General features: G+C 34.9%; 2 protein-coding genes across 2 annotated transcripts in view; both read right to left on the bottom strand.

The window, feature by feature from the left end:
* LOC102598090 (putative disease resistance protein RGA4) overlaps positions 1 to 15,896 on the bottom strand; it is a 44,577-nt gene that overhangs the window by 15,491 nt on the left and 13,190 nt on the right. The window lies entirely within an intron of this gene.
* On the bottom strand, positions 13,429 to 14,478 carry LOC107061312 (disease resistance protein RGA2-like). The gene is made up of 2 exons (XM_015310360.1): positions 14,356 to 14,478; positions 13,429 to 14,298 (listed from the first exon to the last, which is right to left on the bottom strand). The coding sequence occupies exons 1-2, from the start codon at positions 14,476 to 14,478 to the stop codon at positions 13,429 to 13,431; spliced, it is 993 nt and encodes a 330-aa protein (XP_015165846.1).

The raw sequence follows: 15,896 nt of genomic DNA, 5'->3' as shown, positions 1-15,896 counted from the left end.
ATAGAGAGGTGAATAGTAGTTCTCCAAATTTGGAGAACTACTATTCACCTCTCTATAATTGAAGAATAGAGAGTGAAATAGAGAGTGGTTGGAGAACCCATTCTCTATTTTACTCTCCAAATATAGAGAATGGAGAGTAAAATAGAGATGGGTTGGAGATGGTCTTAGGCTACCAAGCATTTTTGTCGTGTCACACATTGAAATAACCCAAATAGGAGAGGAACGTAAAAAAAAATGTTACAATTAATACATAACACAGGTTCACTACAATTTTGAGCTCGGCGATGGCATATCCCTAAATAGATTTGACTAAATGGACATGCAATTTTGATTTTTTAAATTATAATTTTTCCTCGTAAACATGAAAAATCTAACAGTTGTGAAAAGCATCAAATTTCTCCAATTCTTATGTAATTTTACCAAATGAGCAAACCATCATTCATATACAAGATATCGAAACATCCTAAAGCGTCGCATTGATGAATCACACATATCTTCATGTTCCTTTTATAAATAAACTAGTTTCTGGGCACGCGAGTTGCACGTTTGTCCCATGTAATTTTCTATAGATTTATTTGAATTATGAAAACATGTATGTAATGAGCAATAAAATGCAACAATTATAAATATTTTTTAAAAGTGTGGCACGAAACACCAGTGAAGGACGTATATTAATGTTAAAAATTAATTCCTTTTAATCAACCAACTTTAAATTTTGAACTTTAGTTAGTAGTTAGCAAACTCTGCAAAAGTCACAAATGGCTAATTTGATCCCAAATAAAAATACAAATGTACGACAATCAGAAATTCATAAAAAGTTAAATTTATTAAAATCTAATAGAGAGAAAACATACCAAAAAAAACATACACAATACATATCCTTCTTAAGTCTTTAATCGTAATAATATAAATGGAAAAAGAAATACATAAATCATAATCAGTACAATCAGAAAGCATATGAGTGAATGTTGCAAGAATGATGAAATAGAGCTGCAACCAAATTCATTTTTACAAAATGGTCTCTTCTTTTTCCTCCTAATTAATGTTCATCATCAAAATAAATGTTATATATATTGTAAAAAAAAACGGAAAAAAACAGGCTTTTCAACTTTAGATTAATTGAGCTTAATTGATAATTGCTCAATAGATGAAGTTTAATAAGAATATATTAATATCAGGTAAATAATGAAAGATACTTAACTATATTATTATAGTAAATATATTATTATTATTATTTACCATAGATGTTTCTGTTCACTGCACATTAACAAAACAAAAACAAGCCTTAATTTCTAGCTCTGAAAAATAAGTTTTAAGGGTAAAATGGTAATTTGATTTTATACTTTAGAGCTTTCCACTTATATATAATCCAACTTTAAGGTTAAGAGCTTCCCACTTTTAATATATATATAATGGTGATATGATATGATGTGGTATATTACAAGTCCATATAAGAGATATAGGACTATCTTGAGTCAAAATTCAAAGATATTTTATATATTTGCTCTAGTCTTTGTATATTCTTATACTTGCAAAATAGCGTATATCTTTATTGCATATTTGAATAGTGGATACTATTATATTTATCTGCTCAACTAAATGGGTAACTTTCCCCTCAATTAACAAAGTTTTGATAGAGAAATATTCAAAAAGCACAACTCCATGATTTCCAATGTTTTCCCACAACAAAATTCTCCAGCGTGCTCAATTTCCCACCTTGTAATCCTCTTACACATTTTTTATTTTTTTATTTTCTATTTGGCATATGAAGTATTTTGCAAAGAAATATTTACTACCATGGAACATCAATCAATTAAGACAAACACAAGATAGATCTTGTAAACCAAATTATATTTTTGGATTAATCAAACTTAGGTTTCAATTTTTTTTCTAGAGAGTAGGAGTTACTTAAATGACATAAACCTATATTACTTTTGTTTGTATGAAAGGCAGGTACAGCATATGAACATTGTGCAGAAAGGCCTCTGCTGTCAAATCTCATACAAGTCTTTTCCAGTCTACGATTTAGATAAGAAGTCCAAGCCGTTGTTTCAACCATCAATCCGAAACACAGGAGCCAGTAAAAGTCAGTTTTCGCACACATTTTGATCTTTGAGAATGGAGAATCAGCTCATTACAAGATCTATAAATATGAACAGATGCTACTAAGGACATTTTTAGAGCCAATGGGGCACTCTTTGCTATAAGATTCAACAAAAAGCAGTCTTTTGTAACTTTTTTTGTTGAAGTCCTTCAATCGCGAGAGTTTTAATGAAAGTGAAAGTAACGAGAATGTCTATTAAGAAACTTATATAGACCTCTCTAACAAAATGTTCCAATCTGTCCCCTGAAAATTAAAAAGGAAAAAGGAATACTGTTGAATACTACAGTCAACAAAAACTGGAGAAGCTTCTACTATCTATACAAGTCTCATGACATTATTTCGGTCCAAAAAGACATCGGTCTACATCAGATCTCATGACATTCCGCTGAACAGAGAATCCTTCAATCTAACGGACAGATCGCCCTCAAACTGGTTGATCCATTCAAGTCCTAGGTTTTCGCATCAATATTATGGATCGAAGCTCTGGCAAAACAAAAATGAAGAAGAATTATATGGAGAAAAGCATCAAATCACCTAAAACTAATGTAGGCTCTTCCCAAACAGCTTAATTACAGGAAAAAAGGTTATTTATTTTATCAAAAGAGATAACAGAAAAGAAACTAGAAAAATAGTTTCACTTGGGCAAATGAGCAAATATGCATACTCAAAAACCAAACTTGTTAAACAGTAAAATTGTGTCATGAAAAAAAAGTTATTTTGTTATTTCAGTATAATGGGGCGCTCGACATAACTTATTATTCCTTTTACTTCATAACTTAAGGGAAATTATGATACAAACACCAAATCGACTGAAACTAATGTAGTCTCTTCCTAACAGCTTACATTCTAACACTTACACAATTTCATAGATAGTTGATTGATGCTTCCAGAGTTATCTCTGTGTTAGAACAAGTCAAATACCACAACGACGTTCTAGCATGGCCTTGAAACTAGTAACCTATAAGGAAAAAAAACAAAAAATCTCATGATTAAATCATATCAAGATATACCATACTTGAAGAATTAGAAGAAGAACAATTCAGTTCAAGTGGACAAGCAGAATGCTGAAAGCATAACACAAATGCAATTGTATAATAATTTTGCATTTTTTAATGTCAAAATAATTGCAGAAAAAAATGTTAAACCACATACAGAACTTCTTTTCTGGAACACAGGGAAATTAATATTTAAAAAATTGACTGATCAGACAGTGAAAGAGAAACAGAGACTTACGTAAGTTCTGAATCATCCTCCCACCTACTTTAATTTTTGGAATATGGGAAATGTTGGACCACTGGGAGTTTTGGGATACTCCGATTGGTGCAACTTTCTTTTAACTTTGGGCAGCCTCCAATTTCCAGATTCCGTAATTTAGTGAGGCGTCGCATGGCATCTCTGGATGGCAGATGTTCTAGTTTTTCACAGCTCCTTAAACATAACTTTTCCAAAGAAGCAAGTTTGCCGAGCCCATCCGACAGAGCTTCTAATAATGGACAATCACGGATCTCCAGATGCGTAATTTGGACATGGCAGCTGAGAAGTCCACATGTCGTAGCTGTTATACCCCATTTTAACCGGGTCAAAATAGTGTACAACATTTTGGTGATTTCTAAAGTTAATTGACTAATTTAAGAAGTCGCCACCTAATTATTACGGTGAATTAGGACACCTAAATTGATTAAAGTTATTTTCTAAAGTTAACTTCATTTTAAGGTCTACTAAACTTAAGATTCTAGGTAAGGGTTCAACTAATCTAAAGGGAAGGAGTTAGGCATCCTTTAAGATCCATTAAAAATGGTTAACCGGTCGAACTTGATTAATTAATTAGGCTAAGGTGGAGAGTTAAAATGCTAAGCATGAAGATGTAAAAATGTATAAATGCTAAATCTCAAGTAACTTAAAAATTAATGCTCGGAAAAACATTTCTTATGAAAAATCGTCTTGTTGAAAATGTGTGGAAGTAAAATAGTTTTGTAAAAAGTTAAATTAGTTTATTGAATAATGATGACTTGAATCCATTTGAATTTAATAAGAAATAGGAATTTTATCAAAAAATGAAGTATTAGAAGTAGTAAAAGAAGATCTAGTAAACTTAACTAAATTTAGAGGGAAAAGTTTAAGCTTCGAATAAATTCAAGAACTTACAAGTTAAGGAATAAATTTTATAATAAAATCTGTAAATGTAAACCCAAAAAAAGGAGTTGGAGCAGAAAACGTTATAGTGGTTATTTTGACAAAAGTATTTGAAACCAAAATTAGTAACTGCAAGAAAATTTCAATAAGGAATATTTCTAACTTAACAAAGTTGGCTTCTTAAGCCTTTTTGTTTTTTTTAAAGAAATAACGGCTCTATTTTATGTGATAAAAGCAAGTGTTCATAGCTACTGTATGAGGGTCAAAGGGAATTCCAATTAAAGCCTAGCTATTAGTCATTACATATAAGGGAACACATAACACATAGACAAATATAAAATGTTGATCACATCAATACAATCAAATAAAACAAGCTAAAATAAATGAGGAAATTAGTAGTTATGTGCGACTTTAACATAAGGAAATGATCTCCTCCGTTACTAGAGGTCTGAACAGTATGAAGCAGGAAAGAATAAGGACGTGCCGACTCCATGTATAAGATATGCAAGCTCCATGCAATAATGGTATCGTTGAGTCCCATAGGGGACTCTTCGGCTTCGATGTGCGTGCAAAACAGAGAAAAGAGCAAGGAGGGAAAGTTAGAAAAAAATGATTCTCAAATAGTTAATAAAAGTACAAAAACAGAGCAAGTTATACGGAACTCGATTTATAAAACAAAAGACTAACATGTACAGAAGTATGGCATTATTCTTGTGTATCAAAGTACAAGACATAGTGCATGATTAGAAAAGCCACTTCAATAGAGGGATCTTAAGTAATACATTTTAACAGACATAATTTATACATATGTGTACATTAATGAATGTTAAGTGAAATTTAATAAGACATGACTTTTAGTAAAAGTGGAAATCTTTTGTTAGTTGAGAGAGTTTTCAGATAGTAGCACTGAACTAAATATAAATCTACTCCTAATGTATGCATTTTCTTATACTAAACTTAACCACCCAGTGATAGGTTGAGATTTCTAGGCTGATATGCAAGCATATGGGAATATACAGTAAACAGTTCAAATTGAAATGAATCAAATTTACAGAGTGATATATCCATTATGCATGACTTATAACAACAAAACAATCGTCGATGTCGAATAAATAAGAATAAGTTTAGATTTTCACCTTTTGTGGAGCAGTGAACTTGGTCGTTGATCAAAGATCTAATCTCGTTCCTCCGACAAAATTAAGCAAAAATAGAGAATAGAATAGAAAATATTTCGTGAGATGATATTCAAATATAAGAGAGGAGCGTTCTTGAGAATGCTTAAACTTGTTCTTGATTTCTTTTGTAAGCAGAAAACTCCTCTTTTCAAAGCCAAAAACGCCCCCCTTCAAAGGCTAACAGAGGCAAGTATTTATAGAATAGGCTTTAAGATTTCGGTTTACATTTGGGCGGGATTTCATCTTTGATTTTTGAATTCATGGTCAAAGAGAGTCGTTTGAAATCCAACGTTGAGATTTGGATGAATGTGTCCTTCACATGATACTTCAGATTTATGCTCGAAATAGTGAGCCTTTTTCTGAAGTCGGATCTGCTATGCATTGGACTTATACACATTTTGATGATATGCTAAAGTAGGTGTACAGAACTTGCACAAAAATGGTGAAGAAATTTTGCCATGACTATGAAAAAAAATGTATTTACGCTAGAAGAGGAATGGAAAGGCTGCTGCTGAGAAATTTTGAATTAGGGCTGAAGTTGTGAAGGGTATTTTTGGATTATTGATAAATTATGTGAGCTGACTGATTATTTGGATTAATGGGTAGATGGGCTGAATGACTAAAACGTTTCTTGGACCAAAATAATCCAATTGTTGGGTTTTGGATTTGTTGGCCTTTTCCCATCTTCTTGTTAAATCATTTTGGGCTTCTAACTTATAACAAATATAATATATATTATGTAAAAAAAAAATTAGTAAGTAAGAAACTTGAAATAAAGTAACGACAATCTATTTTAAAGAAGACGACAATAAAGTAATAATAGTAATGTCGAAAATAAAATATATAATTTTAAAATAGCGAGAAGGATAATACAAAGATGATAATCATAAAAGTAATATAGATAATTACGATAGCAATAGAGATAAGTGGAAAATAATAGCGAATTATAAAGTATTCGACTTATTAGCAACTTAGAAGCTCAACGAAATAAATTAGAAGAGAGGAGGGACAAAATTTGGTGTCAACAGTAGCCGTTTGCACCTCACTAGCAATAATGTTTCAAGAGAAGTAAGGTTGTCAAATCTATGAGGAAGAGACTCGATTCCAAAATCAAATATATAGATATCTGTTAGGGCAGAGAGTTGCATAAGCTGATAGGACAGAAAATCCCAGTGCCCATGTCCGTACACCCTCAATGTACGAAGGGACAACAGCTGCTGAATGCCATTAAATATCAACTGGAATGCCTCAAAATCCACCATCTCTGAGAAAGGACCAATTTCCAAATGCCGTAACCCAGTGAGCCAGTGAAGGTCCCCTGCGTGTACACTAATCAATTTGGGACAATCTGATATATCTAACAGCCAAAGTGAAGGCATTTCCCACACATGTAAAGGCAAGGAAACCAAGTTGTTACAGTTTTTGACGATCAAAATCAATAGAGACCGGCATTTCTCTAGCATTCCACTTGGTAAACTAATCAATCCATCACAATACCTTAACTGAAATAATTGGAGGGAAGTCAAGTAGTTCTCTCCACAGGGAACAGGAAAAGAACTGAAATTGGCGCAGTTGGATATTTGTAATCTCTTAAGAGAATGGAGATTGTACAAGCTTTGTGGCAATTCACGAAACTCTCCGCAATCTGAGACACACAGGCGTTGAAGAGAAACATTGTTGCGTAGCTGTTGGAAAGAAAAAGGAAGTAAAGGAGAAAGTGAACAGAAAAATAGAGCAAAGACAGAAGTAAAAAGCTACTGCAAGGATTTTGTTTCTGATAGATAATGGAAGCAACAAGTCTGCCTATAAATAGGCTTACTGTAAAACAGAAAATACTAAAATCTAGGTCCACTAAACCACTAACTACTAATTAGCTACTAATCTGCCACAATATCTAAACATGCTAAGATAAAGGAAACTAACTAACAAACTCCTGAAGACTTGGTCAAGTATATGAATCACTTTTCAACACTCCCCCTTGATTCAAAACAGCAAACTCCAAGTTGACCTTTGAAGAACTCGTGCTTTGCTTGCGGAAGTGACTTCGTGAAGATGTCTGCTGCTTGCTCATTTGTATCACAAGACTTCAAAGTAATTTCTCCTGTAGAAACAAGACCTCTAATATAGTGATAGCGAATACCAATGTGCTTTGTTCTGCTGTGAAATGCTGGCTTCTTCGTCATCGCAATAGCAGATATATTGTCACAAAAAATCTCAGTTGCACCAGTCGGTTTCTGGTTAAAATCTGCAACAAGTCTCCTTAACCAAACTGCTTGACAAGCTGCAGAGGTTGCTGCAATATATTCAGCCTCTGAAGTTGATAAAGCGACCACTTCCTGCTTCTTTGAACTCCATGAAACTGCTCCAGACCCAAGATTAAACAAGAAACCAGATGTGCTCTTTCGATCATCAATGCTGCCTGCGTAGTCACTATCAGTAAAGCCAGTTAATGTGAAATTTGTTACCTTAGAATACCAAATTTCCATTGCTTTGTTGTCCCAGCAATATATCTTAGTACTCTCTTTGCAGCTCCAAGGTGAAAGCTTGCTTGGATTGTGCATAAATCTCGATATAACGCCAACAGAGAAAGCAATATCTGGTCTTGTATGAGACAAGTAATTCAAACCACCAACCAGACTTCTAAAATAAGTTGCATTTGCCATTTCAGAACCATCATCACGACACAACTTTTCATTAATATTCATCGGCGTAACAGCAACTTTATAATTTACCATAGTAAACTTTTTCAAAAGATCTGTCGCATATTTTCTTTGTGAAAGAAATATGCCTTCGATTCCCTGTTTCACCTCAAGACCAAGAAAATAATGTAGTAGACCCAAATCAGACATCTCAAAATTCTTCATCATGCAGTCCTTAAAATCAGTGATCATAGACTCATTCGAACCCATATATATCATATCATCAACGTAAAGACATACGACCAAAAAATCATTTTTACCTTCTCGTTTTACATAAAGAGTAGGTTCATTGTTACTCCTTTCAAAACCATTCTCATGGAAATATGAATCAATCTTGAAGTACCATGCCCGCGGCGCTTGCTTTAAGCCATAAAGTGCCTTTTTTAACCTATAGACATTATCTTCTTTGCCATTTACTACAAAACCTTCAGGTTGTGAGACATAGACTTTCTCTTCCAAATCACCATTTAAAAAGGCAGATTTAACATCGAATTGGTAAACTGGCCAACTTAAATTAGCAGCCAAGGCTAAAAAAGTTCTCACAGTTTCAAAGCGAGCAACAGGAGAAAAAGTTTCTTCAAAGTCAATACCTTGTTGCTGGGAATAACCTTTTGCGACGAGCCTTGCCTTATGTTTTTAGATGCTGCCATCAGCATGATAGTTGGTTCTAAACACCCATTTGAGCCCAATAGCTTTCTTTCCTTCAGGCAAATTTACCAAGTCCCATGTCTGATTCTTTTGAATAGCCATCAACTCTTCTTCCATAGCCTTGCACCATTTATCCTCTTTTTCAGCATCTTCAAAGAGGATAGGATCTAAAACAAGTAAAGCAAAGGTACAAGATGTATTGTTAGCATATCTAGGATTTTGTTTCCTATCTCTTGTTGATCTTTTTAATGGAATTGGCTCAGCGGAAGGTTTTTCCAATATTGGAGAAGTTGTTGGTGCAATTGATGAGGTAGACGATGGACCAGCCAAAAAAGGATCAGCTACATACTCTTGATCAATAATATCGTCAGAAGGCAACAACTTAATGTTTGAACTTTCATTTGTGGAATTAAAATTCCAACTTGCATCTTCATTAAACACAACATTTCTATTGACCGTAATCTTACCACTCACTGGATTATATAACTTATAAGCCTTGGATTGTGTGCTATATCCAACAAAAATACATTTTTCACATTTTTCATCAAGCTTACGTCGAGCTTGTGAATTTATCAAGGCATAAGCTATACAACCAAAGACACGTAAGTGGCTTACCTTGGGCTTGTTACCTCTCCAAGCTTCATATGGTGTTTGATTAAACACTGCCTTAGTAGGAGAAATATTCAGCAAATAGACAGCAGTGGCAACAGCTTCAGCCCAAAAACACTTCAGTACACCTCTACCTTCCATCATGCTTCTGCCCATCTCGACAACTGTGCGGTTCTTTCGTTCTGCTACACCATTTTGCTCTGGTGTATAAGGTGCTGTGAGTTCTCTGTGTATTCCATTTTCCTCACAAAAGGAACTGAATTCTTTTGACATAAACTCACCACCTCTATCTGTTCGAAGTGTTTTGAGTCTACATCCACTTTGTCTCTCAACAAAAGATTTAAATTTCTTGAAATTGTCAAAAGTTTCAGATTTAAATTTCAAGAAATATATCCAACTCATACGACTATAATCATCAGTAAAAAGCAGAAAGTATCGACTTCCCCCTAAAGACTCAACACTCATAGGACCACACAAATCAGCATGTACTAACTCAAGACAAACAGAAGCTCTCCAAGACTTGCTTATAGGAAAACATTTTTTACTTTATTTCCCATAAACACAACTTTCACAAAAATCAAGATTCTCAACTTTTGGCAACCAAAAACCATTTCCTTTTGACTCAATAACTTCAATCCATTAACGTTTAAATGACCCCATAACGTAAATGCCATAGTCTAGTTTCATTATCTCCACTAGCTACCATAGCACACCTCTCAACCATTGAAACGTCTAGAGGAAACATTTTATTGTTAGCCATTGGAACTTTTAGCAATGATTTTCTCAGATTTTCTTATTTTTAATAGTGCAAACACCATCGTCAAAGAAAATTGAGTATCCGCTAATCATTAGTTGTCCAATGCTAAGCAAATTATGAGATAGACTAGGAACAAACATCACATCTTCTAAAATCTTAGCATTACCTTGGCTGGTCATAATGCTAACTGTACCTCTACCTTCAACCTGAATCTTCTTGTTGTCTCCTAGCCTTACATCTGATTTTTTTGACTCATCGAGCTCCTTGAACAATGATCTTGTTCCAGACATATGATTGGAACAACCACTGTCCAAGAACCAAAAATCGTTAGGAGTTTCTTTTTCACAATAAAGGGCCATGAACAACTTACTGTCATCATCATTTTCCTCTACAAAGCTTGCTTGGTTATTCTCATCCCTCTGTTTTTGCCAACAATAAGCTTCTTTATGACCTGATTTTCTGCAGTAGTTGCACAGAAACGTCTTAGCCTGCTTCTCTTCATTTGATCCTCCTCTATCTCGATTTCTTCCTTGGCCTCTTCCACGGCCTCTTCCTCGAAAACCACCTCTGCCTCTTCCACGATTTGCAAAGATTTCTAGCTTATCTTTCTGATGAATGGACTCCCCCTTCACCTGGAATACCTTCTCTTCATTTTTTTCATGCGATCTTAGGAGCCTCTCTTCATGAGCTTGCAAAGAACTCATTAGTTCATCAAAAGTATACTCAGATAAGTCATGAGATTCCTCAATCGCAACAACAATATGTTCAAACTTTGAAGTAAGACTCCTTAAAACTTTTGCTACAACCGTTTCTTCAGATATGATTTCACCATAAGGCTTCATTTGATTAACAAGAGAAGAAACTCTAGACAAATAAGTTTGAACAGATTCATTACTTTTCATAGAAAGAGTTTCAAAGTCACGACGGTAAGTCTGTAATTTTACCGTAATCACCTTAGCTGAACCTTGAAATTCCTTCTTCAAAATCTTCCATGCCTGCGAAGATGTAGTTGCTGCTGCAATTCTTGAAAAAATTGTATCGTGGACTGCTTGTTGAATCAGGAATAGTGCTTTCGCATCCTTCTTTTTTATCTCTTTCAATTTTTCCGTCTCTTCGTCAGAGTCTGATTGCTCCACGAAGCCTGCTTCAACCAAATCCCAAACTCCTTGTGATTTGAAAAGAGTTTTCATTTTGATACTCCAAAACTCATACTTTTCACCAGTAAAAATTGGCATGAGTTGTTGGGAAGATGATGAAATACCATTTACTGCCATTTTTCCTCACACTTTCCAGAAAGGAACCTTGCTCTTGATACCAGATTTGTTGGAAAGAAAAAAGGAAGTAAAGGAGAAAGTGAACAGAAAAATATAGCAAAAAACAGAAGTAAAAGCTACTGCAAAGTTTTGTTTCTAATTTATAATGGAAGCAACAAGTCTGCCTATAAATAGGCTTACTGTAAAACAGAAAATACTAAAATCTAGGTCCACTAAACCACTAACTACTAATTAGCTACTAATCTGCCACAATATCTAAACATGCTAAGATAAAGGAAACTAACTAACAAACTCCTGAAGACTTGGTCAAGTATATGAATCACTTTTCAACAGTAGCATCTCATCTGGTAGACAAGTGAGCTCTTTCACGTTACTGACAAAAAGATTCACAAGAGATGTCAAGTTGCTCCACAAGTTCAACAATGGCATTTCACTGTCAACTCCTTCAATTCTTAATTCACGCAGGATTTCAAATTGAGTTGGAGTACTTTTTAACAGTGGACACTTTGTAATCCTCAACTTCTCAAGCGTGGGAAACAGTCTTTCTCCAACTTCATCTCCCTTCCACTCAATAAGGCTACGCATATCCTCCAATACAAGTTCTTTCAATGAGAGGAACACTTGGATATTGCCATTAATCTCAACACCATAAAATGTAGGTCCGATGCATTCCAATTCAAGGAATCCTATCAGCTCAAGATACCGAAGGAACTTCAGTTGGCCAAACGATGGAATTTCTTTGCACCTTTTGCAACCACTTAATTTCAACATGACCAAATTCGGTAGCAATTCTTTACTGAACCATGAAGGAAATATAGTCCCCAAATAGTTCTCCACTACTAAGGTTTTCAAGTTAGGATGCGGTTGAAGACCATCCAACACATGTTCATCATTGATCTAACATACATCTGATTCATCATGGGACCACAAATATGTCAGCTTGTAGATATTTGGTTTCTCCTGTAAATATGCTGCTCGAGCCTCTTCTTTAGTTCTGACTGATTGCAGACCTCTGATCGTCAATTCACCTCTAAGGTTTTTCAGATGACCTAATTCTTCTATTCGACGACCTTTCTCTGAACCCACCTTGAAAAACTCTAGGGTTTGAACACAAGTCAATTGTCCCATATTAAGTGGTATCTGCATATCAAATTTGTAATGATAGCTGCAATATATGTGTCTCAAACTTATCATATTTGCCATTTCTTCTGGAAGCTTCCTGAGTGAAGAATAGTCATTGACTCTAAATGTTTGCAAATTGTAGAGCTTGCAAATGGAATTGGGCAAGGCTTCGATCTGCGTGTCGGAGAGATCAAGATACCTCAGGTATATTAGCTTGCCGATTTTGGCTGATAACTCCTTGATGCCTGACCTGGACAATTTAAAACCCTCAAGAACTGAAAGTTCAATAGCATATCTTCAGATAGATTTCTTTTCCAGAACAATGTGCACAAACGTCCTGGCTCATTTATCATATCCATTTGATCACTTGGTGAGTTCCATCCAAAGTATCGGACTTGAGAAAGATTTTCTCCTCTAACACTCTTTTGATCAAATAGTTTAGACTTTAAAATATCTTCAGCCAAATCATGCACAAGATCATGCATTTTACAATGTGTTATATTGTTGAGCTCATCTATCTTAACATCTTGCAGCAAGGAATATTGCAACAAGAGTTGGAAAAACTTGTTCCCGACGTCTTCCATCACGGGGGTCTCTTGACATGGACGAAGAAACCCTTCTGCCATCCAGAGTTGGATTAGTTGGTCCTTCTCAAACTCAAAATCTTTTGGAAACATAGCAAAGTAAGCAAAACATTTCTTCAGATGTGGAGATGGTAGATAATCATAGCTGAGTTTTAGGATTTTCTTTATGCTATTTTCCCCTTTATCATCTTCACCTGCAACAAGGTGGTTTCCATCAAGAATTGCCTGCCATTCATGTTTTTCCTTGTTGCATAAGAGGCCTCCCAACACACTTGCAGCCAACGGCAGACCTTGACACATTTCAACAATCTTGGTCTCCACGCTCAGTATTTCCTCCGCCTTCGGAACCTCCCACCGACAAACGCTCTTTGTTTGAAAATGGACCAACAATGATCTCTTGCTAATCTTCTCAACATATGAAGATCTTCTGCTACTATGGATGCCACCTGCTTCATACGAGTAGTCACAAGAATGCAGTTTCCTCTGGATGTATTTATTCCTTTCAAGGTGTCCACGAACTCATGCCACGATGTAGAGTCAACACGCCACATATCATCTAGGACAAGCAAATACTTTTTTCCTTCCAATTCATCTTGTAGCTTCTTAACTATTAAATCTCTCCTTTGAACCTCAACTTTCCTCTCTGTCAATGATTCAAGGATTTGTTCAAGAAAGCTCTTAGATTCTGACATTTCAGGTAGGCACAACCAAACTCTCTTTTCGAACTGCTGCTTGATGTGTTTGTCACTGAAAATTCTCTTAGCCATAGTTGTTTTCCCTAAACCACCCATACCCACTATGGGAATGGTGCACAGAACAACTTCCTTTCTCATGTTCAAAATCTTCTCCTTTATTTCAGCAATATCTTTGTCTCTACCAACAACATCCGAAGCAACAACTACGGAATCTATTTCTCGAATTGGTACTATGTTCCGAGAAGGAACCATCAGTGATTGGAGACCAAGGTCTTTGGCTAACTGATTGATAGCCCTCAACTCTTCATTGATGTTGTTGATTTTTTCAGACATTTTGTACTTAAAAACAGTATGAGAAAAGAAGTTGCTGACCTTTTCCATTAGTTTGGTTCGGATGTTCATCACTTGTGCTTTGAGATATTCATATCTGAATTCGTCAAACACGTTTTCAGCGTCTTCAGCAACTCTCTCAAGCATTTTGAGCCATTGTTCAACAGCCTGATCATCAACTTGTCATCTTTCAGCATCATGAATGAGAGCTTGGATCATGGATACATATTTTGTCAACATTCTTAGATTTTTCTTGCAGTTCCTTAAACTCTTGGCCTCCTCAATAGTGAGAGAAAGCAGCTTATCAAGCACAACTTTAACAGTAGCACCAATTACAAGATCGGCCATCGTTGCAATGCTCTTTACAAAGTTGTTTTCTTCCTCTATACACCAAATCTTCTCAAATTTCTTGCATAAGTATTCTTTTGCTAGTTGTTTGCCGGCCTCTACAAGAAAGAGAATAATTTGAATAAAGAATGTTTTTTTTGGATTAACAGCTAATCATCCTTTAAATAAATAATTTGTGTGTTGTTTTTATTTCTAATGAATGACAGTCTGTTATGAGTCTGCCACAAGAAAATAAGGATACCAAAAAGGAAGTCACATTCAAATCAAGTTTTTGCACGTATTGCCCTTCAAACAGACTGGTGTTTAATTATGAAAATTTGGGGGACCAAAATATATCTGTCGAGACCTAATTCGCTCAGCATAAGTTTAAATAACTTTTGCTTCGCTTGGCATAAGTTCTGTATAAATTAAATATTCCAACATAAGTTGTGTAGTTTTTTCTAAAATTTGTTGTAGTGTTCAGAAACTGGAGTTATGCTTTTGGGGCATATGCATTCTTTATCCTTTTTAGAGAAAAAAATTGGGTTTATATTTTATTTTATTTTTTGCATTATGCCCTCCCGGCTCTTAGCATACAACATAACTTGTGGAATATTATGATACAAACATGTAAACTTGTATCATGGGAAAGTTATTTGTTATTTCAATATCAGGGGCATATGCCATAACTTAAGGTATACTATGATACATATAAACTCATGCTGCGAAAAAGTTGTTATTTTGGTGTAATGGGCATACCTTAGATGGAAATCTTGGTTGAATAAGCAGAGTAGAGATATAAACATATAAACTTATGCTGTGAAAAAGTTGTAATTTTTTTGTATGTTTTGATTGTTATTTTATAACATAAAAAAAATCTAACAATATATGTGTCTTTGAAAATTTATCATTTGCAATACAAAATTTGTATTAGGTATTTTGGAATAAACGTGCAAGGCAATTCTGAGAGACCACTAAAATAAAAATCTCAAGACACAAGTTGTTCTACAGCATACAACCATGGCTGAGAAATCTAGCAAAGTGACTTGCATAAGTTGCTCTTTCTACTTTGAATGCTATTCAACACTACCAGTTAATTCAGTTTAGAATTAGACCAACATCAAAGGTCTACTAGTTTCACTTCCGGGATTTTCCACATTCAAGGATATAATATCTCAAATCCAGTTTCAGCCAAATGCAAACGAGTTTACCGAATGCAATTTCCCTTGCCAATTATGAAACTGTAACACATCTAACACAAGTACCATTTCGACGAGGTCCATGCTCGTGTTTCAAACATGAATCTGAAATAATTCCAGAAATGGTAAAAAGTCAGTTTTGGCACACGTTTCCTCCTTGGGAGAATGGAGAAGAAAATCATTACAAGTAACCACTAAAAAAAGGAGAACGCAAGACCTGCTAAGATGAGCAGATGTTGC

This window comes from Solanum tuberosum, unplaced genomic scaffold (genome assembly GCF_000226075.1).
Source record: "Solanum tuberosum cultivar DM 1-3 516 R44 unplaced genomic scaffold, SolTub_3.0 scf00008, whole genome shotgun sequence".
NCBI classification, from domain to species: domain Eukaryota; kingdom Viridiplantae; phylum Streptophyta; class Magnoliopsida; order Solanales; family Solanaceae; genus Solanum; species Solanum tuberosum.
Note: the sequence above shows the minus strand (reverse complement) of the source record. Positions and strands in the feature narration are given on the sequence as shown.

Bases quoted from the DNA above. Each gene is read 5' to 3' on its own strand.
- LOC107061312 (XM_015310360.1), bottom strand. From the start codon at position 14,478: ATGGCCGATCTTGTAATTGGTGCTACTGTTAAAGTTGTGCTTGATAAG. The intron at 14,299-14,355 runs GTATCCATGATC...GTTGATGATCAG, and splicing joins TAAGAATGTTGACAAAATAT to GCTGTTGAACAATGGCTCAA.